The following is a 26,195-nucleotide window of genomic DNA, read 5'->3' as shown; positions in this document are numbered from 1 at the left end:
GCAAAGCAAAGGAAATAAAAAGAATCCCAAAGTTAAGTGAAAAAAGGACTTTTAGGAGAGTATATGGAAAAATTATAAGGAGTGTAACATTTCAAGTTCAAATTATAAAACATCTGATTAAACACAGCTGATTATTTACAGAGTTTGTTATCACTCAGCTAATGACTGTGAAAGGCACTATATAGTAAAAAATAATAAACAGCAAAGGATGGCAGATAAATGTTAAAGAGCAGACCTTCTTCAGTGTCCTCTTATTGTCACTCTGGTCCTCCTAATGGACTTCAATAACAAACACAATGTCACCAGACGCTGTACCTGATGGAGTCCTTGTCATGATGTCCCCTTGGCTGATCTTCTCCAGACTCTTTGTCAGACCTGACAGCTCCTTTCTCAGGTCCTCAGATGAGAAATCAGTGGTGACAGTGAAGCTCAGCGAGTCTCCATCAGCAGGAAGGACACAGCGAGAGGAGAAAGTCTGCATCAGGAGAGAAGAGGGGACGAGATTTCAGAAAGGAGACATTAAAAAGTAAGTAATGCTGATAAGAGGGGGCTCTACTGAATTAAGGATCAGTGTGGTGGGCAGTCAGCGTGGGTTTAGATGGTGAGAACGCCTGTCATTGACTTGTTGGTCATTTAGGAGAGAATATTTGGTGGAGTGTAGTGGAGCATCAGAGATTATCAACCTTAACTATCAATGAGCTTTTCACACAGGACTGCATGAGAGGAGAATCAAGATAAAGGTACTGAGGGGGTAGGTGTGTCCAGAATTGACTTGGCACACAAAAAAGAAGTTCAGCTTTTTATGGTTCTGAGACAAACTTAAATAAATTAAATTAAATATAAAGACTAACACATTTAGGGAGAAAGCTCTTCAATATGATTATAGAATTGAAGGCCTGCAGCTCAGAAGTGTGACTTGTGAGGAAATCCTAGGAGCCTTTGATTCTTCATCACCATCATCATCATCATCATCATCAACCATACAAACGAGACAAAGCTACGGCAAGCTGAGTTATGTAGTGACCACAATGTGTGGAGTGTAAATCAAGAACTGAATCTCAATAATTTCTGTGAAACACAGTCGACATCAGGACTATTGGAGTGTGAGTGAAAAGCACATGAGAACGAAGAGAGACGAGACTGGACTGTGGGGTCTGAGCTGTGAGGAAATGCTGAAGGATTTGAATCTCATCAGTTTAAGGATTGAGACATTAGAAGGTGACCTGGCCAAAGAGTTGGTACCATCCTTTATTAGATGTCATCTATAACACTTAAAAAAAAAATCACTTTTTCACATAGACAGCTGTAGATTCATCTATCTGTCATGTACATGAAGTCAAAAATTTGGAGATATTTGTAAAAAGAATATTTGAAATGTTAATGAAATATGAAAAGATATCTGTGTTGGGCTGAATGGCCTGTTTTTGTCATGTTGACAAACTCCTCAGATCTTTTAAATTTCTCTCTAAATGTTCTCCAGTCCCACACACCCCAGTGTGATCAGACTCCGTGTGAAGTGTCGCTCTCACCTGCAGGAAGTGGAGATGGTCCTTGGTCTCTGAAAGCTCCTTCAGCTCAGCTTCTCTCCTCTTCAGCTCCTCAATCTCCTTATCCAATCGCTCCATTACTCCTTCAGCCTTCTCCATTTCTCTCTTTTCTTGATCTCTGATCCTCTCAGTCAGTTTCCTGTGGGCTTCCTCAATGCACTGTATCAGAGCAGTGAAGCTCTTTTCATTTTCTTCCACCTCTCTTGCCACAGACATCTGAATAAACAGGATAAAGATTTAGAATTGAGTAACCTGATAAGAATAACCAATCATGAGGCACATTTGTTGCTATATTAATGTTGTGAGGGACAGTTTGAATTGGCTGGAGTGACTGGTGTTACTTAATCTGCAGATGGAAGGTCAGTTGCAGACTGACTCCAAAACAATATGTTCCCTCCATTAAGCCGAGTAATATCATAACTCTGCTGGTGCTGCTATTAAGGAAACTGCAGGACTTTATGAGATACGTAGTCATGAAAGGCTTCATTGTGAAGGATCTTGAGAGCCATTGGCAGGAACTGCTGGGGACACCTCTACAGTCTAGTGAGGACTCCATTTGACCCGACAGTTTGTTTAAAAGTCTGCTTTTAAAAATGGCATCTCCAGCTCAGCCTGAAGTTAGGAGTGGAGTAGGACAACACACACCAGGAATGAAGAAGAAGAAGAATTATTTGTAAAGAGGAGTTAACTTGTGTGTTAGAAGGTAATTGTGTTAAAATAAAACAATTTCTGGACCAGAGACTTGTGTATATCAGTTGTATTCTAGTTTGGGGTGTCAGATGTCACCATGTCAGACTTGTGAGATGGAGATATTAAACAAGAGGGTCTAGGTGTTGGTCAAGGGGCTTCAGATTTCCTTTAATTTCATGAACTCTTTGCATATTTACCTTCTTCCATCTCTTTTTCATTGTAAAGCTCAGAGTTGTGTCTTTATTTCCATGTCTGATATATTTCTACTTCATTTATGAACTTTGCATTATTACTAATGAATTTGCTATTGTAACTATGACTCATACTTCTATGATGACACCTGGCTGTGTGTTACTATGTGAGAAGTTAATGTGAGGTAAAAGGTGCCTGCTGTCCAGGATAATCAACCCCAAAGCTAGAGGTGTTCTGCTGTTTTCAGAGCTTTGCACATCTGGACAGTGACTCACATAACTCTGTGACAGAAGGCAAGGATGAGAAGACCTAAAAGGTCACCTCATAACCAGCCACTAGAATAGGAAGAAATGATAATATGAGATTTATTATTTGGGAATTTAGTTGAAGCTTTACACCAGATACAGAGAGTCTCATATGGTGTTTTGCCTGTTTATGCACAAGTGGAAAACCTCCCTGGTTGGGTGAATAGTCTCCTGGCTGGAGTAGGGATGGAAGGATCCAATTGTCATTGTCACATGTGTCCAGTTCTAAATGAACAATTATAAGAGGATGGATCAGACCACCAGTACTGCAGAATAATTTAAAGACTTAGGTACAAAGCTGAGGAGCAGTAGTGACAAAGTGATTAGAATTTCAGCCTATGCCACACATAAGACAGAGGAAGATAGATAGATAGATAGATAGATAGATAGATAGATAGATAGATAGATAGATAGATAGATAGATAGATAGATAGATAGATAGATAGATAGATAGATAGATAGATAGATAGATAGATAGATAGATAGATAGATAGATAGATAGATAGATAGATAGATAGATAGATAGATAGAATCCAAAGACAGTTGTTGAAAAACAAAGGCTAAAAAATCCAGAAAATCACAAAAGCATAAGGCACAGCTAAAAGAATACAAGAACGTAACAGACTCACAGAGCACATTCACAATGAAACTGTGGTAGATCCTATGGGTTTATAGGGCAGAAGGGAAGCTCCTGGTGCTAATTGGCAGATGGTCAACCTCTTGGTGAGCCACACACAAACCACATGGAACATAACAAAGGCAGCTTATACACAAAATCAAATACAAAGAATAAAGCACATACTCAACCAAACCAACATTAACTTTAATAAATAAACAAAAAAGATATGAAACAGGACTTTGAACAACATCTAGTGGCAGGAATCCTGGCTGAAAAATGTCACGGTCAGCTTGGATGTACAGAGGGGATTTCATGCATCAGTAATAAACAAGAATTCTTGGAGGAAAAAACAAAAGCAGACGAGCGTAGAACCATAAACCGAAGTGAAGGTCGGTCTGTGAGGTTGACTCTCCTTCACTTGTACTTCTTCAGATGTCTCCTTGGTGTCTGGATTGGACGACATAGTGTTGAGTGACACATTGTGACCCACCTACTTTCTTTGAACTAAAGACACACTCAACTGGTCAGGACCGGCTGTGTTTAGTACTTTAATACACTCGATACCGTTGGTCTGTTTAATGTGAGTCTGTGATAAATTAATTAGTATGTTTAAGTTTGGTCTGTCTGGACACAGAAATGTGTGTGAAGAGTTCTGTGTCTGCTGGATGAGAACTTTCACATAAATGAATCCTGGCAGAACTGGGCATCGGAGAGTGTGCTACCATAAACAGTCTGACAGCTCATTACAGGGACAGAGCTACACTAGTGATCACAATGGAAGCCAATTTGGGGTTTGTGCCAATTAACCAAACTGAAATGTGAGGATGTGGTGGAAGATCTGGAATAACTGGAAGAAACCCACTGAGACACTGGAAGAAGGGGTAAACTCCACACTGAAAGTGAATGACGGAAAGTGAATGGAGGAAAGTGGATCTGAGATTCAGCAGATGTCACCACTGGACAACCTTACTGCCCTTTGTAATAAAATATTAAAGCTGAAGTAAAACATTTGGAGGTGTACGTTATGTAAACTCTGCACTCAGTCAAACAGTGGAGATCTTTAAGATCTGGAGTCTAATAAAATTGAGAAATACCACAATGAAAAAGAGAAGGCCATTACAATCTCCAGAATAAATCAAGAATATCCCATCTCTCCAAATGAGGCATTTTACAGGACAAGACAGGCTGTCCAATCAGAATTTATCTCTTGATAACAAAAGAGCCTGAACAACTCATTTTTAAATCACAACATCATTACGGTGATCATGGAGAGAAGGCTAATAAGATCTTAGCTCAGCAATCAAAAAGCAGGAAGTTTGTAACGCAATAACAGAAATTACCAGCACAACTGCAGATAAAGTAATGAAGCCTAAAAATATAACTCACACATTTAGCAAGTACTATAAGTCTTCATATTCTACTCAGTTTAAAGAAGACGAGACACAGTCTGAGGAGTTCTTTGATGTAAAACAAAGACAACAGCTGGACACTCTTAGTAAAGAGGAACTGGACAAACCTCTGACACTCTCAGAGTTACTGGATGCTGTAGACTCACTCCAAAGTGGTAAAACAACAGGCCCTGATGGGAGCCAGTGGCATTTTATAAAGACGTTTTCAACTAAGTTAGCTCCACTATTATTAGCAAAGTTTACAGAAGCTACAGACAACAAAAATCTACCCAAATAACCTACCCAATTTTCCACACCTCCCACCCATTTCCTTTCCAGAAGAATTCCTGATCAGTCCTGAGGAGTCAGACAGCATCTCAGCAAAACATTTCAAAGAATCTCCCCTTTAAGGGTCCTAGGATACGGTGGGAAAAGGACCTTTTAATGAATATCTCAGAAAAAGAGTGGAAGTCAGTCATGCATAGAATACATTCCAGCTCCATATGTGTGAAATATTCAACCATCTGACTTCGACTCTTTCATCGATCACATTTATCTCATTTAAAATTGGGAAGAATCGAACCTGCGAGTGTGGGAATCGATATCCAGCCTAACTGGGCCACCTATTTTGGGAGGACAACAAAGTAACATCATTTAGGGCCAAAATGTTTGAATGTTTTATCAGACAGCTGTGGGGTCACAATCACTCCTAACTCACTAACAGCTGTGGTTGGTGGGCTACCAGAGGGGCCTAAAGTGGAGGAGGACACATTGACTGTAACTGCCTTTACCACATTGTGAGCTCATAGTCTTGTCCTGCTGAACTTGACGACCCCCAGCCCACCTGTGATAAGTCACTGAGTCACTGATGTTTGACATTAAAAAACAAATTCTCACTTAGAAGATCTGTTCAAAACCTTTGTAAAATATGGCAAAATCTAATTAATAAAACTTTAAAATAAGCAACCATAGCAGGGGAAAAGGAAATTCTGACTTTTTATTATTATTTTTTTATCTATCTATTTAAATCATCAGGAATTTTGGCCCATTTCTCTGCTTTTCTCTCTTTTTCTTGGCTGCAGCGTAAATCCTGTTTGGTAGTTTTTAATTTTTGTTGTTTGTTTATATTTCTGTTTTAACTTTCTGATTTTTTTCATTATTTTTAATGTTGACTTTGAAAGTCATTTGTTGTATAAGTGGAAATTGATTGTATGCAATGAAATTTTAAAATTAAAAACAACTTAGATTATTAATGGACGTTGTGCCCGCTGATCTAATTCAGAACCTCAGCTTTGACCTTCAGTGTGAGTTTCTGTCAGTAGAGTTAAGTCCCCTTTAAGCAGCTGATGAAATATCAGAGGACTTTAGGGTGATGCTGTCTGAGTCTCCACTGAGTAACACCTGGGATTCTGTCAACAGTGAAATGCCATGAAGGACACCACAACAAGTCTTCTCTAACTCTCCCTCTCGTGTTCCTACTCATCATCACCAGTGAAGCTGCTCTTCAAGTTCTCATTTATTTCTCCTCTCTTTGATATGAAGTGTTGTCTTCCTATTCCACTCACCTTTATCTCCTCCATCGCTCTCCTCGTCTCCTTCAGTGTCTTCTCTCTCTCCTCAAGTTTCCTCTTGATGTCACTCAGTGTCGCCCCCAGCTGTTTCTGTTTGGACACACAAGAGGACACGGGTGGTCAGATCAGAATTCACGTTCACTTTGTGATTTCTTCTTCTGTTTCTGTGTCCTGATATTTTCACAACACATTTGTTTGACATTTCATGACACAACTCAGATTTGATTTAACAAACAGGAATGACAATAAAGATTAAATGAAAGGTTTAATTTAATTGATGTAAGATTGAGTTTGGGATTGAAGAGTGCGTCAGATACAGAAGACAGTTTGAAGACACACTGGTGTGTGAGTTAGCTCTTGACATTTATAAGACATCACATCGACAAACTGGGAAATGTGAAGCTCACACAACACCAAAAATAATAAAAACAAACTGGAGTGTAAAGTAAAGAAACTGGTGAAAGGCCAGGAGGACTTAAAACACGTCATGTCAGTAATTAGAGGATCTACAAGGCCATTTGATATCCTGAGTCAGACATGTGAGGATGTTGTCTGCTGTTGTCATTTTCTGGAGTCAAGTAAGATACTGAAATACACAAATGATTCTTTTGAATTCAGGAAGAAGGCAACTAAAAAAGAAATTCTAAAACTCAGAAATTATATTTTTTATATATTACTTACATCAGGTATTTTGTTTAGGTGACAGATTATTATTTTTAATAAAACTAATGAGCTGCGCCTCTACTCACATCGCTCGCTCACTCCCAGGTTTGGTTCGTGCGGTGCTTCAAACATTTAAAAGCCTGTACAGCACCTGTCCTATTGTCTCACTGCCTTGTCTCTCTTCTCCCCCAGATATCATCTGCTTCTGTGGTGTTCCTGCTCCCGAGGTGCGACCCTATGAAGAAGGAAGATTTTCTATTCTTCTAATTGAGAGAAGGAACTGTCCCCTCCGACTACACATGGAGCTCGATTCACTCCTGAAAGAGACGTATGTTTGTATGAAGTATCTGAATAACGTTTGTCTCTAAAATCTCCTGTGTATCTGTGCCACTCTGTGACCCAAGCATGACCGCGTTCGTGGATTTCACTTTCACCAAACCACAAATCTTTAAATTCTCATGGAGAGGCTTCTTAATTGTGAAGAAACACTATTTTGCCCTGATGTCAACACAAATTACACTGTCTGCACAATTATTAGGCAAGTGAGTATTTTGACCATATCATCATTTTTAATGCGTATATTCCAACTCCAAGCTGTATTAACTTGAATGCTTATTGGATTTAAGCACGTCAGGTGATGTGTATTTGTGTAATGAGGGAGGGTGTGGCCTAAGGAGATCAACACCCTATATCAAGGTGTGCAGAATTATTAGGCAGCTAGTTTTCCTCAGGCAAAATGGGCCAAAAAAGAGATTTAACTGACTCTGAAAAGTCAAAAATTGTAAAAAGTCTTTCAGAGGGATGCAGCACTTTTGGAATTGCTAAGATATTGGTGTGTGATCACAGAACCATCAAACATTTTGTTGCAAATAGTCAACAGGGTCGCAAGAAACGTGTTGAGAACAAAAGACGCAAATTTGCTGCCAAAGATTTGAGAAGAATCAAACGTGAAGCTACCAGGAACCCATTATCCTCCAGTACTTTCATATTCCAGAGCTGCAACCTACCTGGAGTGCCCAGAAGTAGAAGGTGTTCAGTGCTCAAAGACATGGCCAAGGTAAGGAGGGCTGAAACCCAACCACCACTGAACAAGAAACATAAGATGAACTGGGCAAGAAATATCTGAAGACAGATTTTTTTCAAAGGTTTTATGGACCGATGAGATGAGAGTGACTCTTGATGGACCAGATGGATGGACCTGTGGATCAGTAATGGCACAGAGCTCCACTCCAACGTGGAGGTGGGGTACTGGTATGAGCTGGTATTTTTAAAGATGAGCTAGTTGGACCTTTTTGCATTGAAGATGAACTCAAAATCAACTCCCAAACCTACTGCCAGTTTTTCAAGACACTTTCTTCAAATAGTGATACAGGAAAAAGACCATGATTTTTATGCAGGCCAATGCTCCATCACTTGCATCGAAGTTAACCACTGCGTGGCCAGCCAGTAAAGGCCTTAAAGATGAACCAGAAGGAATAATGACATGGCCCCCCTTCCTCATCTGACCTAAACCCTATCGAGAACTTGTGGGCACTTCTTAAACGCTAGATTTACGGGGGAGAAAAACAATACACCTCTCTGAAGAGTGTCTGGGAGGCTGTAGTCACTGCTCCACAAAAAGCAGATCGTCAACAGATCAAGAAACTGACAGACTCTATGAATGGAAAGAAAGGCTTATGACTGTTATTGGAAAGAAGGGTGGCTATATTGGTCATTGATTGATTGATTGATTTTTTTTGAAATGTCAGAGATGTTTATTTGTAAATTTTGAGGTGTTTGTTTATTATTCACACTATAACAGATGAAAATAAACAAGTGAGATGGGAAAATTTTCATTTTTCCTTTAGTTGCATAATAAATCTGCACACTAATAGTTGCCTAATAATTGTGCGCAAATATGTATTCCCCTGATGATGTTCACACTCACATTTCCGTTGTGAAACATTCAGGTTTCAGGTTTATTGACATTTTGGATTGACTGATAGCACTGTGTTTGTTCCATATTAAAATTAATCCTCAAAAATACAACTTGCCTAATAATTCTGTACACAGTGTAGACGATCTACAAGTCTCTGACTTAAAGTTTCAATCCAAACAATATATTCAATCTCTTTTCACTGTTCTGTTATTTCACAGAGTAATAATTTCCGTTTGTCTGTGTGAATGAGATCTTTACTTTCATTTTTGTTGACTTTCGAAATGGCCAAATTCTCCATCTTGCGGATCTGGAATACATCTCACTGGACTTCCAAAAAGTCTCTTAAGAAAGATCACGTCTCGTCTCTTATAATAGAGAGATGTTTATTATATTTATGTGTTTTGGTTTCACCAGAGCCTTCAAGACCACCCAGCCATCCCTGTTAAGGGGTCAGCTCAGAGATGTGCAGGTGGGTGAGCCTGTGGTGTCCTGATGATGGACTATCTGTCAGGCAGACTCAAAGACTGTGTGAGCAACACTGGAGCAGCACAAGGAACAGGCCTGTCTGCTTTACTCATCACTCTGCGCACCTCACACTGGAAATAACACAATTTCTCTTTTCTTGTTTATCCAAAAATCACCCAAGGAGTGTCTCAGAGGGATTTAACAGGCCATGTTTTTGAGAGCCCCCAACTCCAGATTTGCTAAGAAGAGAGGAAAAACAAGGAAATCGAGGTTGAATACACACACACTAGAGCTAATATTTCCAAAGCCTCAGTACACCTAAACTGCATGTCTTTCGATTGTAGGTGGAAACCCACATGAAGACAATGAGAACATGCAAACTCCACCAGGGAAAAGTCACAGTCGAAAAATAAAATGTATTTCTAATATAAGGATACGTGAAGATGCTCGTATTCAAGTGTATACAGACAGACAACATCAATAGACAACATCAAACATGAGTCTGTGTTACCTTAGTTGGTTCTTTCTCTTGCACTTATAGAAAGGCACATAACTTGTGATTTTATTTCTCATAATTTTTATCCAAAATATTTAACAGTAAACATCACTCATTAAGAACCAGCTTTTAAATGTTCTCCTCTCAGTTCTCCTTCAGTTCTTAGTTACTTATTATGTTTCTCGAGTCAGCACTGTGATGGCAGTTTGGTTTTCCTCACAGGTTGTCTACACTCCCTTACAGCTCCTCTGTGTGTGTGAGACGCTGCTCTGAACTGATTCAAGTCCACTTTAGTTTCCTTACTGAATTTATGATAAGACCCTTACAACAGCTAAGTCTTCTCCTTCACACAGTTATGGTGATGTCAACTCCCAGAATTCACACACTCACTTTATCTTAACTACCAAGTCACAGTCAGAAGTTCTCAGACTCCGAGCAGGTGAACTCCTGACTTGGTTTATGGTCACTGAGGTGGAGGTGACGCTTTGTCCAGATTGTTGTGTCCATGGAGAGCTTCCTCTGTCACACATTTAAGAATATTCAGTTGGCTTTGTCTTTCTTCTAACAGATTCTTTTCTCTCTCTTGTCCTTTTCTCGTTGTGACTGTGAGTTGTTCTGCAGTTTATAGTCTTTGAGGTTTCACACTTACTGGTTATCTTTTAGGGGCAAAAAAAATGTACAACTGCTGGTTGATGTCCTCCTTCAGTAATTCTAAAGATATTATAGGTGGTCTCTTTAACTTTTGTACCTTGCTTTCTTTTATCAAGTCAGGACTGAATGAGACCCCCATGTTCAACTCCATTACAGGGGTCTTCAGCTCTTACTGTCTGGCACTACGTTGCCCTTTGGAGCAGAAGAGATCATTGAACCTTTGTGATGGCCACAATAAGGGTCTTACTACAGGACAGAAGATAATCCAGGGGCAGAGATCAGAGTTCTAGTGCTTACAAAGGGTTATAAAGGACGGAGTTGACTTGTTGCTGTGGGTGTCTTGGATGAACAGAAATACAACCTTTTACTGCTAATTCCTGCTAAGTGTTGTCCATCAAGTTGAGTTTTGGCTCCTTCTTCAGTCACAAAGTGATAAAGAGTGACATACTGAGACATCACTGGGTGTCATTTGCTGTGGTTGATCAGACTGATCAGATGACACACAAAACTGCCAAGGAGAGTCCTGGTGAAGTGAACTGACGTCTGAGCTGAAGTTACGAGTCAATAAAAGAGGGGCAGGTGGTGGCAGCTTAAGAGAAAGACTTCTGACCAAGCAGTGCCAGTCTGTCCTACAATTACATGTCTGCTTTCAGGGACATCTGAAGAACTGATTTATGTAAATCAATCCAAATCAAGTGTATAGCCAAACAACAGAAAACATAAACAGATCAAAAATTAGATGTCAATATTAGTGACCTGATTCATATTAAACTGTTTAAATATCAGGCCACTTCATAGACTTCATTGTTGTCTGAGATGTTGGTTTCCAAAAGTGTGTTCACCTGTGAGCCGAGCTCTTTTAATATTCCAGCGAGGACTCGGCCACATTTGTGTCACTCACTGAGACCTGGCAGAGCCGATGTGACACTAGTCCTTTACTTAAAGAAACACCAAATGGTGGACTGAAGTTAAGTGTCTTTATCTGAACTTACTGTACATTGAGGTTGTGTAGTAGTGATGGGGGATTTGAAATTTGGCTTAGATGGTCAGACTTACACTTCTAGTAAGTTCTTTACACTCCTGCTAGACTTGTTAGGGTTTTACCAAATATGAAAGCTCAGAGTCTTTGTCATAATCATACATGTGGTGGGATTATCACTCAGGGGTTTGACATTCAAAATGTCCTTACTGCTCCACTAAATAACATGATGTCTAATCACTAATGAAGAGCCTGATGAGTTATATCATTTAAAACAGAAAATCTACATAGGAATAATATATTGACATTTCTGAGCAGAACTTATTGTAAGAATCGTAGACTTAACTCTGGAGTACAATACACATTGACATGTGACAATAATGTGTCTCTTAAACAGCCCTGAGATCAGCCAAATGCAAACTCTGATTCTTTAAAAATGGACAAACACCACAAAGGCAGACGAGCAGCTAAGCACACTCAGCGTGTAAGTGTCAGCAGTACAGAGTGTGTCTATTGACGTGTCAGACCTTCTATTGAATTACGTTTAGGATGACATTGTGTGCTCACTTACTATGCTTACATCAGCCAACGGTAACATCATCTTGTTAAGAACACCTCAGGAGGGTCCGAATGTCAGACATTTCTAAGCATAGCCCACGTGACGCTCGCACCCCTGCCAGTGGACATTTCTAGACTGCAGGCTATAGTTGGCCTTCCACTGCCTTAGAAACTCAAAAGAGAAACTGATCAGAGCAGAAAGAAACTCAGCTGGCTGTGAGGAGAGAACTCAGTTGTTTGTGGGCCATCTTGGGGATCTCATCCTGAGCTGTTTCATGACTTTCACCAGTCTCACCAGGATGGACTCCAGCAGCCAATGCTCTGAACTTGAAACATCAGGTTTATAAGGTCTAGTAAAACCTCGATTATCAGTCAGGGGTCAGGACCGAGGCTGTGACAGATAAGAGAAAAGACGGATAACAGAGCAGCTACTTTAAAAATGACATAGAGTGTATTAGTTTAGCAAACCGTCATAAAAAATGATATTAACAAAATGAATTAATTTATATAATATTGTAATGACCAGCGTAATAAGCAAATACAACTCAGAAGTCCTGGGGCCTCATATATAAACGGTGCATACACACAGAAATGTTATGTAGGAACGTTTCCACATTCAAATCGCGATGTATAAAATCTAAACTTGGTGTAAAGCTACGCACTTTTCCACGGTACCTCATACCTTGTCGTACGCAAGTTCTCCACTTGCTTTTGCAGACTGGCGGCACCCAGCGTCAAAGCAGTGCTACTGTTCCTGTGTGGTTACTCTTTCTTTCTTAGATGTACATTCCTGACGCGGCATTATAAATACAAATAAAACTAACCGCATATTGTTTATTAGTTTAATGCATCTGATTGTAATTAACCTGTAACAACATAATGGTCCAGGGACTAGCCATAGTATTCCAAATACCTCAACTGCTTTATCCTTGTTACTCTCACTGCACCTTCTTCTTCTTTCAGCTGCTCCCGTTAGGAGTTGCAATAGCGGATCATCTTTTTCCATATCACTCTCACTGCACCACTCGGAGTATTTATATCACTGTATCGGAGTGTGAATCACAGCAGCAGCTGATCGGAAAGATTAATTATCGGGACACAGCATCAAGCACACGCTGCCTCAGACACTGCAAAACGCTTCAGAACCTTTCCTGTACGGACCTCACGGTTCACAAACAGTTTTATCCCAAGAACTCTAAATGCAGTCAATCAGTCCATCAAGTGCTCCTTGTAGAACTGTCTGGACTTATAAGTACAATCACCTCACTGTAAACTTGAGATACAATTTTAATTTAATAATAATAATTTAAATTTAAATTTAAATTTTTAAATATAATTTAATTATAACAAAGAGAAAAGCTACAAACCGCTATTAAAGCTGAAGGTACGTAACGGACAATGGGATTTCTGTTGTTCCAATGTGCAGAACTCACAGTAGTAATTGGGAGACCCTGGCATGCAGAAGGTTGGGTTTTTGTTATTTAGTCCTGACAGTTAATCAAGTGACAGATAATCGAGTTTTACTGTAGACTAGCAAAATACCCGCGCTTCGCAGCGGAGAAGTAGTGTGTTAAAGAAGCAATGAAAAGAAAAGGAAACATTTTGAAAATAACGTAACATGATTGTCAATGTAATTGTTTTGTCATTGTTGTGAGTGATGAGTGTTGCTGTCATGTATATATATATATATATATATATATATATATATATATATATATATACACACATATCTATACTGTATATATACATATATACATACACACACATACATACATACATACATACATACATACATATATATATATATATAAACATATATATACATACATTATACATACATATCTACATATATACACACACAGCTATTTCGTATCAGTGCAATACGCTGTTTGTTAAAACGGATGACACCCGCTCTTACGTGCAAGTCTGCGTGGATATTATGAACTATCGATTTGTTCAAGTTCTATTTAAATTTTAAATAGAAGGAATTTTTATTTAGTCGACAGAAATATCTTTGGTAGGAATGGTAAAACAGACAGGAATATTATTCCTGAATAAATCAACTCAAACCTTAAACAACTTATAATATTTTGCTCTCCATAAAAATATATCCTGTCTAAATTATACAAGTTAGAAATAAAGTAAACATTAAAAGAACAAACATTCAAATTTCTTTACTCTTATGTAATTTTATAAAAAATAAACTTAGATTTTAAATATCCCAAAAGATTTTGCTCTCCATAAAAATATATCCTGTCAAAATTATACAAATTCAAATATGAACATGCTGCATAACAAAACCTGGAAATATAAATAAAATGTGTTCCTTTCAGCAATAACAAATCAAATCATTCAGTTGTCTTTGCTCATATGTCATTTTAGAGCTGGACGCCTGGCATCTTTTTGGCCACAAGTTCGTTTCTGTTTGGTGTGAGGTTCTGTGTTGTGGAGATTCTCAGGATGGATTGCAGGTGCTCATCAGTGAGGCGACTCCTGTGTGCTGTTTTGTTAGTCTTTATCACTGAGAAGAGCTTCTCACACAGATATGTGCTACCAAACATGCACAAGGTTCGAGCCGCATGTAGACGGACTTTTTGTTCTTCAAAGTCACCAAAGCGCCATGCAAACTCAGTGCGCCAGTTTATCAGCAAAGTGCGATTTGGGAACACCGTAGTGACGACTTGGTTTAACATTACTTGGTAACAGGGAAAGTGGGGCAAGTGGTTGTGTCTCCCATAAAAGCAGCCTCAATTGAAATCACTTTGTGATTGTGCACGGGTAAAACGTCCGCTGAAGTGTCAGATTCTTATTTAATTCTTCTGCTTTCTGTATCTTCTGCATTGCATTCAGGTCTTTCAGGTTACCCTGATGTTTTGTTTTATAGTGCCGCCTTAGATTAAATTCTGTAATTACAGCCACATTAGCTCCACAAATGAGACACACGGGTTCAGTAAACATATACTCAGCCTCCCATCGGTTTTAAAGGCTCTATTTTCAGAATCAACTTTTCTCTTCAGCATCGTGTGAGCTAGCTTCGCAATAACTTGCAGCATCATAAGGTAGACTTGATTAACGCGTAAGTGTTGGCAAGGCAGCTGAAGCGCTGCATTATGGGATCTGTAGTTTATTGTGTTACCAGCGCTTCATATACCCGGCTTTAATAACAATAATACAGTATATAAAATGATCTCGGCCGGATATAATTACACGCCGGGCCGGATGTGGCCCGAGGCCCTTGAGTTTGACACATATGGACTAAATAGAACTTGAAAAGATATATTTTTTCAAATGTGATCGCAATTCAGATAGAGTTGACGCAAGACTACAGCCTGCATGCCTCAATAAGTCATCCTCCCTCGCTCTTACTTTTTACCGCTCATCTAATGAATACACTGAGTATGGCTTTACCAAAACAATCATTGATGGCTAATAAAGTATCCATTATTCGAGTATGTAGATCGGGTATATATATATACATATATATATACCCGCGTATCGCAGCGAGAAGTAGTGTGTTAAAAAGCTAGAAAAGAAAAGGGAACATTTTAAAAATAACGTAACATGACTGTCAATATACAGTATTTGTTTTGTGAGTGTTACTGAGTGTTGCTGTCATCAAGGATTTGATTATCATTATTTCTTTCAATCAGGTTCGTATTTGTAGGATGTGTTGTGTTCAAGTTACATTCCGTGTTTGTCAATCGCTGTAAAGATGACAGGTTTCATTCATCGATTCGTTTCTTACTGCATCAATAAACAGCTCGTCTTCTTCTTTATCTGAGACCTGACACACTGCATGCACGGGTTTTTTACACTGTCTTCCTTTAGCGGGACATTGACTTTTTCCAACGTGTGCTTTGTTTCCGCAGTAGTTGGATTTATGAATATGCTTGTATGTATGAGACGCTTCATATTTTTTGCTGCCTTTTCAATTGTGTAATTCGGTTTTGTTCAGCTCTTTGGAACTGTTGCTTTTATCTGTGCACGCGCCAGTTCACGTGAGCCACTCGGTGTACATGCATCGAAGGTTCCCAGCTGTGCTGGTGCCATCTCGTGCTATGTCCATGGCTGTATTTAATGTTACCTTAGTCCTGGCACTTAAAACTTTCTCTCGCAGTTTCGCTGAGTTTGTGTCAAACACCACCCTGACCATCTCATCTTCCTCTCCATAAGCACAGTCCTTCACCCGTGAATATTTACCCGTGGCAGTTTGCTATTGGATTGCCGCTGACGGACGGCCTTATATGGGCAGGCACTAAATTACAAACGCCAGCGCAGCCTGTCTATGAACTTAATTTAAAGTGTAGGTTTACATCGTGCTTTGTTTCAAGTAGCAGAACTCATGAATATGGTTGTATATGTCACTCGCTCGCTTCTTATTGTTTCGCTGCCTTCTCAATTATATAATGCATGTTTTCTTAAGCGCTTTTTTGAGGTCTTCCTGGTTTTCTATGTACTGCGTGATTACGTGGGAGGCGTGATGATGTCACACTAAACTCCGCCCCACGACGTTGAAGCTCATCTCCATTACAGTAAATGGAGAAAACTGCTTCCAGTTATGACCATTATGCGTAGAATTTCGATATAAAACCTGCCCAACTTTTGTAAGGAAGCTGTAAGGAATGAACCTGCCAAATTTCAGCCTTCCACCCACACGGGAAGTTGGAGAATTAGTGATGAGTCAGTGAGTGAGTGAGTGAGTGAGGGCTTTGCATTTTATTAGTATAGATGAATAGATTTCTCTGTCACATTAAATGTACAAATTCCTTAACTCAAAGTTATTCAAACAGTTTCCATTAAACACTAAACTTCACTCACCTGCTTTTCTTCTCTTTCCGTCTCCAGCTCGACCATTTTATGTCCATTATGTTCAGTCACTCCACACATCATGCAGATACAGGAATCATCAGTTTTACAGAATATCTCCAGACTTTTCTGATCTTTCTCACAGAGTTTCTCCTTCAGATTTCTATCAGGATCAGTCAGTTTGTGATGTTTCCGAGCATCTCCTTCATAGTGAAGCTGCAGGTGAGTCTGACAGTAGGAGGCCATGCAGGGGAGACAGGACTTCACCGCTCTGAACTTCTTACCAGTACAGAAATCACACTCCACGTCTCCAGGGCCAGCATAATTCTGAGAAGAAGGAGAACTGAGTGTCGTCTTCTTTAATTTCTGGATGACTTCATTCAGCAGATTATTTCTTCGCAGAGCAGGCCTTGTAGTGAAGTTTTCTCTGCACTGAGGACAGCTGCTCTCTTGGCTCTTTTCCCAGCAGTCCGTGAGGCACTTCAGACAGAAATTATGTCCACAGGGGATGGTGACGGGGTCAGTCAGGGTGTCCAGACACACCGAGCAGGTGAACTCATCCTGTAATTCACACAGCTGGTCTTCAGCCATCGTCAGTCTGAGGAGAGGCAGGCAGAGAGAATCAGTCAGAGAAACAAGGAAGTGACTTGTGAAGAAACGAAAGTGAAAGTTTGTCTGAGCTCAGTGAGGAGGAGGAGGAGATTTAAAGAGAAAGCTGAGAGCTCACAGAGAGAACATCTGAGGAGACACTGAGGGTGAACAGTTAATGTGAGACAGGAGCTCAGAGAGTGAAGACCACCAAGTGACAGAAGAGATGACCTGTCACAGGGGGTCTGCTAAAGTGTCACTCACGTCAGTATTTCTTATTCATTTATTACACACTGAAGTCCACATCAGACTCCATATTAGTCCTCTTTATTAAACAAATTATCCATCTCATAATAAGTTCTCCACTCCTGCTTATCAATAATGAATTTTTGTGTTTTTGTTTGTTTATGCCAGGAATTTATCAGATTATTCAGTAAAGACCCCGACTGAAGCCCACTCAGTTTAAGAAACAGAAAAATATGATACATTAATAAACACAAGGATAGTAGAAATATGAAAACATCTTAAAAACTGATAACAGACAGACAGACACGTAACACACAGCAGGCGCTCGCCGCTCTCGGCTCCTTCACAGTTTTTAGATTTTCTTGGTTATTCAAATAATTTTATCTCAGGATTTGTAAGTCTTAATCAAGTCTGTTGAACAGGCTCGTCTACTCCTGCACCCTACGATTAACACACACAGATCCTAGTCACACAATTGGGTTTAAGTGATGCCCTGATGCCAGTCCTGCTGTAATAGCCCACCTCAGACTCATTCCACTTAAGTACATAAGAGTGACCCCTCCAGCCTGTCACTTCTCAGTGCCCCACACGGACTCGCTGTCACCAGCACTAACAAATGTACAGATGTCTCTGACACACATGAAGGCTCGTATAACATTTGGTTTTATGCCAGTTACCAACTAAGGGGTTCTTACTTCTGCCGCCCTTGCTCTTCTGTAGCCAGCAGACACACCACATGCACTTCAGATCAGGTCATCTACCTCAACCTAAGCATATTCAGGCCTGGCCAGTACTTGGATTGGAGACCATCTAGGAAAACCTTGGGTGTCTGCAGGAATAGGTGTTGGTGAGACCAATAGGGGGCTGACCCGGTGGTCTGAATGTGGATCCCATGCCCCAGTGCAGTGATGAGGACACTGTGCTGTATAAATGGTGCTGTCCTTCAGATGAGGCGTCAAACTGAAGTCCTGACTCTCTGTGGTTATTAAAGATCCCTGTGTGTTCTCCATAAAGATGTCTTTGCTAAATTGCCCTCCAAGGACTTGTCATTGTGCCCCCCTAATCGTCCCCTCTCTCTCATTAGCTAACTGTTTCTCTCACCACTTCACCATCTAACAGCTCATGTGTGATGAGCATACTGGCACAGAATAGCTGCCGTCACATCATCAGGTGGATGCTGCACATTAGTGGTCGTTGAAGTGGCTCCCCACTCACTGTGTAGAACAGCTTGAGTAGTGAGAAAAGTACAATAAAATATAAAGAATTACTATTAATATTATTATTATTATTCAAGTGCAACCTCTCAGCATTTAGTAACAAACCCACCTTCTAAAAGCTCATGTATGGTGAGCATACTGGCACAAAAATGGCTGTCGTCACATCATCAGGTGGATGCTGCACATTACTGGTGGTTGAAGTGGCTCCTCTCTCACTGTGTAGAAGAGCTTTAAGTAGTGAGAAAAGCACAAAAATATAAAGAATTATTATTACTATTCAAGTGCAACCTCTCAGTGTTGATAACACCCTGGGCAAAAAATTTGTCATTTCCAACATCTGTACTTCAGTCACTCAAGAAATAAAGTCAATGTATAGAAATGTCAAAGGAATGTGTCATTTAATAATCTGGGATGAAATATAAGTGATCAGTGTGGACCTCAGTGTAATCATATTCAGTGTAACACCTATTAGAATGTTAGTCATCTATACTAATAAAAGACAAAGCCCTCACTGACTCACTCACTCACTCACTCATCACTAATTCTCCAACTTCCCGTGTAGGTAGAAGGCTGAAATTTGGCAGGCTCATTCCTTACAGTTAAACAGACCTTAAAGTTAGACAGGCTTCATTTCGAAATTCTACACGTAACGGTCATAACTGGAACCTACTTATGTACATATATACCGGCCATAGCCTGCAGCTCGGTCGCCGTGTGAGGCGGAGTTGCGTTCCTCATCGTCACGCCTCCCACGTAATTGAGTGCCTGCCCATATAAGGCCGTCCGTCAGCGGCAATCCAATAGAAACACTCTGCCGCTAAATATTCGCGGGTGAAGGACTATGCTTATGCAGATGAAGATGAGACGGTCAGGGTGGTGTTTGGCACAAACTCAGCGAAACTGCAAGAGAAACTTTTAAGTGCCGGGTCTTACTTAACATTAAATAAAGCAAAGGACATCGCACGAGATAGCACAAGCACAGCTAAGAACCTTCAATGCATGTACTCTAAGCGGCTCACGTGAACTGACTGTGAACGCAGTACGCAGAGAACAAGCAAGAACTCCAAATAGCGCTGAACAAAAAATGCATTACACAATTGAGAAGGCAGCAAAAGAATATGAAGCGAGTGACGCATACAAACATATTCATAAGTGCAGCTACTGCAGAAACAAAGCAAACGGTGGAAAAAGTCAATGTCCAGCTAAAGGAAGACAGTGGAAAAAAAAAAACACGTGCATGCAGTGTGTGATGTCTCAAATAAAGAGGAAGACGAGCTGTTTATTGAAACAGAAAGCAATCGATGAATGAAACCTGTTATCTTTACAACGGCTAACAAACACAGAATGTAACTTGAACACAACACGTCCTCCAAATATGAACCTGATTGAAAGAAATAATGATAATCAAATCCTTGACGACAGCAACACTCATAACAGTCACAAAACAATTACACTGACAATCATGTTACGTTATTTTTAAAATGTTTCCTTTTCTTTTTCATTACTTCTTTAATACACTACTTCTCTGCTGCGAAGCGCGGGTATTTTGCTAGTGTATTAATAAAATGCATTATATTTGCCATTCCAACAGATGGCACATTACAAACATTTGTAGTAATATAATGTATAGAATGTTGGAATGACAAATACAATGTGTATGTCTCTGTTATATACAGTAGACCCCTGCGAAGTCGCGGTTCAGAGTATGCAGCCTCAGTCTTTCACTGATTTTTCCTTAGAACATATCTAATAATTGTTAGCGGAAACCGTACATATCCACCGCAGTTTTTATGGCTTTTTTCGTGGAAATACTGCACTGTAGAGAGAACCGGAAGCAACTGAAGAGGAAAAATCGGCTTGGGATGGTGAAAGTAGCCAATAGAATTTGAAACTGCAACTCCCAGCAGTGTCTCTGATTGGTCTTCTACTGAGGCTGCTGGGGCTGTTGGGATCAAAGGATGTCAGCGTGGCTTTTAAAAAGGAGGAAGGTGACTAAAACCAAAAAAAAAAAAAAAAGTTTTTGTAATTTGTGTTTCAAGTTCCTGTCTGTCTGTCTGCCTGCCTTCTGTTCGGTTACCTGTACTTATTCATTTTGTCCTCGATCGTTTCATACGTCCGGATTGTCTGCCGTCTGCCTCTGTACATGAGGATAGTAATTGGATTCATGGCCATCCTATGAAGAAAGGAGCGCTCCTGAACCCGTCCACCCGTCTTCACCATTTCAGGAACTAGCGGTACATTTACATTCCCATTCAACGTGCTGATCTCTGGATTTTCAATTTTCATCATTACATTTCATCCGTTGTCGTTTTTCATGATTTACTGTGCGTGTTTTGTTGGTGCTTTGTTATATTTAATGTGTAATCGCCGTCAGGTGAACAGGGGTGCTATCGCTGTTTTCATTTGTTTTCATTACATTCTTTATTTGCTGTTTGATTACCGGTTTGCTTTGATTTTTGTCTCCGTTTGTGAGTGTGTGCGGGTCGGCCCAAAGCTGGCTGCGTCCCTGGCATCTCCACCATAAAAATAAATCGCTGTCTTCAACGGTGTGAATCTTAGTAGCACCGAACCGCTACAGCGTTATTCACTTCTCCTTGCTGCTGATTGGCTGTTATGCGTCTCCAGCTGAGTGTTCCCATGTTTTCATTTTGTTCTTCTTAACCGTTAAACCACCACAACTGACTATAGTCGTTTCAAAGTGCCATTTGTGAACAAGCAGGAGCTGATCAGTCAGTGCTGTACATTTGTTGATCAGTCAGCTCATGACTACTGCCAGCCCCTTGTGAGCAGGGGGGCTGAACGCACCCCTCGAAGACACAGACGCTTCTCATAAAAACTCTTAAAAACGCTGATAGACTACTTTCACATTGCTCCCTTACAAGCTGGGCTTACTTGCAGCTGCTCCTTCGCGTGATTTGCTCCTCGTGTGACGCTATGCTTACTTAAAAGCATGAACAGCACCTGTCCTATTGGGCTGATTGCTTTGTTTCTCTCTCCTCCACCAGACATCCTCTGCTCTCGTTGTGCTCCCCCTAGGATGTTTGTCTCTTCTTTAATCGATAGCTAACTGCATACTGAGCTTGTTGTACTTCTGAAAGAGACCTGTTTGTTTGAAGTGTTTGAATAAAGTTCCTGTCTGTACAATCTCCTGTGTTTCTGTGCAATTTTGTGACCCAAGCGTGACACCCTGCAGCCTCGCTGTCCCCGATTGAGCCGCTGCACTAGACTGGCCTGCCAGCGTCAGCGCTTACCTCTGTGTGCTCGAGTGCAGCAGTTCAAGTGCAGTTGGCTCGCTGATTTCATCCATGGCGTCAGTTGCACCTCGTACATATTGTTCAAGTAGTTTATTAAATAGTTTATACAGTTCATTAGCAGGGTGTAAAATGATCAGTGGTGCAGTAATTGTGACGCTCTTTACATGAATTAAAATGTGTTCCATTAAAATTTTACTTTTTCTTTGTGAATTGTGACATTTACTTAAAGTGCAGCAAAAAAGTATTTGGCGTCCAGGGATGAATTAACCCCCAAGTATGTGGCAGTTTAAGAGTTAAAGCCCCAAAATGCCGTTGAAACGCCCTGCACCTTCTAAGGCTTCTGGGAATGAAAACGGCTTGTGTGAATGACAGTACATATAGCGGTAACATCGGTATTTTACATTCTAGCACTGCGGGTGACATATCAGTACAGTACTGTGCAGTATGCAGGTTTACCTTTACATGCTTTATTTTTAGGTAATGTATTAAGATGAGTATGAAATTAAATTAAAGTCATTTGGGGGCATATTTAGGGTTTAAACTATAAAAATAGGCATTTTTTTTTAATCACATCCAAAATTTGAGGTTTTTCGCAATTCACGGGTGCTCTAGGAACGTAACCCCTGTGAAATTTGGGGGTGTACTGTACAATTCATTATGGGATTTGAAAAAGCCATGTTAATGTTTGAGATGTGCCATCTGTTGGAATGACAAATTTAACATGATGTCTCTGTTACACACCATTTGGTGTTGGGTTTGTCAAAGCAGTGTTAGTATTTGTGATGTACCATTTGCTGGAGTGACAAATGCCATTAATTTTATTACTACAGATGTTTGTGTTGTGCCATCTGTTGGAATGAGAGAGACATAGGAAAACAATTGACACACAGATACTCAGACACAGAGACACATTACCTTTTATTAAGGTGGATAATGTTGACAATTTTGAGAATTAGGGATCAATATTCTTTATTATTAGTTTTAGTGCTATTAGTTATGCAAAGTGTACGCCCGAGGTAACTTTAACAGGACACCATTTATGTCAGCAGAAGGGCCCTGGCCTGCCAGCCTTTTCACAGGCAGATCTTGTTTTGTGAACGCCGGTGCTGAGCCGCTCACTGACAGAAGACAAACAAACTGCAGGCAGGGCCTTTGCCAGTGTGAGTACTGGGCAGGCTCTTAGGCTGGCACAACAAACATATAAGCACTTAATGGCATTTACATTTATTAGGGCTCAGTAATACTTTGGGCAATAACGTTAAAATAAAACGCATTCTGATATCTACCTAGTCTGAGCTACTGTATATAGGGGTTAAGAGCTGATTACTGAAGGTTACAACCTTTCACTGCTCATCGATGTCCGTGAAGTTAGCAGCAGCTTACCACTGACAGACGAGTGAGGCTTTTATATGAGCACACACAGATATATGTGAGATTAGCATTTAGGTTTGTATGCCAGTACTTCATTGTATGTCCCAACGATAATAAATAAAGTTACAGCAGAACATATTAGTTAGCTTATTTAATGAGATGTTAAAGGCTTGTCTTTTTTCCTTATTTCAAGCACGAAGCTCCATGTCGAGGCTGTCCGGATTTTGGCCCTCATCAGCGAAGCTGCGCACTGCCGTTTACCGGCACAGTTGCCATTTATTTTAGCCTTACAGCAGTGTGGCTCAACCTGTGGGGCGAGATATCTACAGGGGGTCGTGAAGAAAAAATGGAAATCGAAGAAGTTATTCATTAAAACAAACCCGTTTATTACAACAGTTTATGGTAGTAAAATCACACCGAGTATGTGGACGATCGGCTCTGTGGTATTCGTGTAAAAGACCGCATGTCGTCATGGGTTGTTCACCTCCATGAGCTGATTCTTTGTAGTGAACGAGAAGAGCCGACTCCTGTCGGGGAGAGCAGAATCTTCCAATACTATCCACTTGCAGAACCACAGCACCATACATCACTGCAGGTTTAGACCCGCAGTTGTATACTCGGAAGTGACGTTTCAGGACTGACTTCGTAGCATTACTTTCGGAAGGTTTCAGCCGGACTCGGCCTGTAAAGTCTTCTCCAAGTCAGAACTGACGTCACCGCAGTTTGAGGATAGAGAATCGTAAGATAATTTTTGGAAGGTTTCGGTAGGTCTCGGCAAAGCTCAGAAAGTAACGTTGGGTCAAGGACCCGTTCAGAAATCCATACTAATAAAAGGCAAAGCCCTGACTGACTGACTCACTCACCACTAATTCTCCAACTTCATGTGTAGGTAGAAGGCTAAAATTTGGCAGGCTCATTCCTTAAAGGTAAAATTACAAAAGTTAAGCAGGTTTCATTTTGAAATTCTACACGTCACGGTCATAACTGAATCCTATTTACATACATATATACGGCCATAGCCTGCAGCTCGGTCGCCGTGTGGGGCGGAGTTGTGTCGCCCATCCCCACGACTCCTATGTAATTGACTGCCTGCCCATATAAGGCCATCCGTCAGCAGCAATCCAAGCTGTGAGATAACAGTAAAAAGGAGGCGTGTCAGACGTCGTGCTACATTTTCTGATGCAGCTAGACGGAAACAACTTCATGACGCTGTCGCTAAATACTCGCAGAGAAATCCACAAGTTCATAGAGACGCTGCCGCTAAATACTCGCAGGCAATTCCACAACTTAGAGACTGTAGCGAGTTTCTCTTAAGTTGAACGAGGGGCCCACCACACACAAAAGTCTCCTACTCTTAGGAAAATTAATTCTATTAGGAACAGAAACCGACAGAACCTTAGCCCCAATTTGATATCCTCAGCTGTAGTTGGATTTTGTGAATTTATAGGAGAAAAGGAAATAATCACCCCAACAATTCTTTAAACAATCAAAATAAGTATATATATTATAAATCCAACGAAACAATAAACACATTTTAAACAATCCTTAACTAATCTATAATAACTATACAACTCCTAAATAATCTGCCACCCCGTTAAACACTTTCTTTTTTCGCCGTTTTCCGGGTAATATAAAGAAAACGAAAGAAAGCAAGGTAAAGAATCGTAAAGAATATCTTATTTATAAACGGCACAAATATACTCCCAAGTACTTAACCGATATTACAACTATTGTCCTGCCCTCTGCCCCAAGCGCCCTGCCCGAGTCGACAGTCAGATAAACTCCCTTCCAATGACCACACAGACAAGAGTTTCCAGTTTGCTTTCTTTACTTTAGCCAGTTGGAATTGGGTAAAACTACAAATAAATCGTAAATACAATAATGTAACAAATTCTTATGTACAAACTCACATAAAAAACTTAATGGTAGAGTTACTTATTCCTTACAAACATATAAAGAACATTCACTTGAATGACAAACATTATCTGTGCACACTGGCAAAGCTGTTAAAGTCCCAAGTCCGCTCCCAAGTACTTTTATAATGCAGTGAAACTGAAAACTCTGATAACAGCGGTAAGTTGCTAGAACCTTTTACCTTTAAAAAGCTTCATTAAAATAACTTTAAATACTTAACAGATTCACAGACATGCATCAATACAAAGAATTAAACATCAATAAACATTTCTACGTACCGACAATGCCTTTAAAGCCAAACTGAACGTTCAAAGCAGGAAGTGAGACAAACACGTGCTCTCTATTTTGTGTTTACTCTCTGGGCAGAGCTTTATGACGTCATCGCGCTGTGTCAGGCTGCTTTATAATAAAGTAATGCTGGATTCCGCCACTAGATGGTGCTAATCTTAAACCTCTCTAATTTCAACCCTTAACTAGAACAGCAGAACTACAGTATATACACATATAAATTAGACACCCAGACACACTCAATCTCCACACGTTCCCCAGTCCTTTATCTGAACTTTGTTTTAAAAGTTTATAATCACACAGCCTGGGAAGTCTGCAGTGAATCCAGCGTCCAATCCTGATGTGCGCCGCAGACACGTTTACTTAATTTACATGTAAAGAAGCGATCTCACCGGCTCGGCGACAGTTCCTTTATTGAAGAATGAAGTCCGTCTCACCCGGGTCACTCGGCGTTAGCGTCCATCCATGG

General features: G+C 40.3%; 1 protein-coding gene across 1 annotated transcript; it reads right to left on the bottom strand.

The window, feature by feature from the left end:
* Nucleotides 1–668: 668 nt before the first annotated feature.
* LOC120528944 (E3 ubiquitin/ISG15 ligase TRIM25-like) lies at nt 669–25,799 on the bottom strand. Its single transcript, XM_039753019.1, has 5 exons — nt 25,717–25,799; nt 16,861–17,446; nt 6,307–6,402; nt 1,530–1,763; nt 669–713 (listed from the first exon to the last, which is right to left on the bottom strand). Exons 2-5 carry the CDS (start codon nt 17,437–17,439, stop codon nt 669–671), a joined length of 954 nt encoding a protein of 317 aa, XP_039608953.1. The 5' UTR covers nt 17,440–17,446; nt 25,717–25,799.
* Nucleotides 25,800–26,195: the final 396 nt, after the last annotated feature.

The sequence above is a fragment of the Polypterus senegalus genome, chromosome 4, assembly GCF_016835505.1.
Source record: "Polypterus senegalus isolate Bchr_013 chromosome 4, ASM1683550v1, whole genome shotgun sequence".
NCBI lineage: Eukaryota > Metazoa > Chordata > Cladistia > Polypteriformes > Polypteridae > Polypterus > Polypterus senegalus.
The sequence above is the reverse complement of the archived record's forward strand: the minus strand, read 5'-3'. Positions and strand labels throughout refer to the sequence as shown.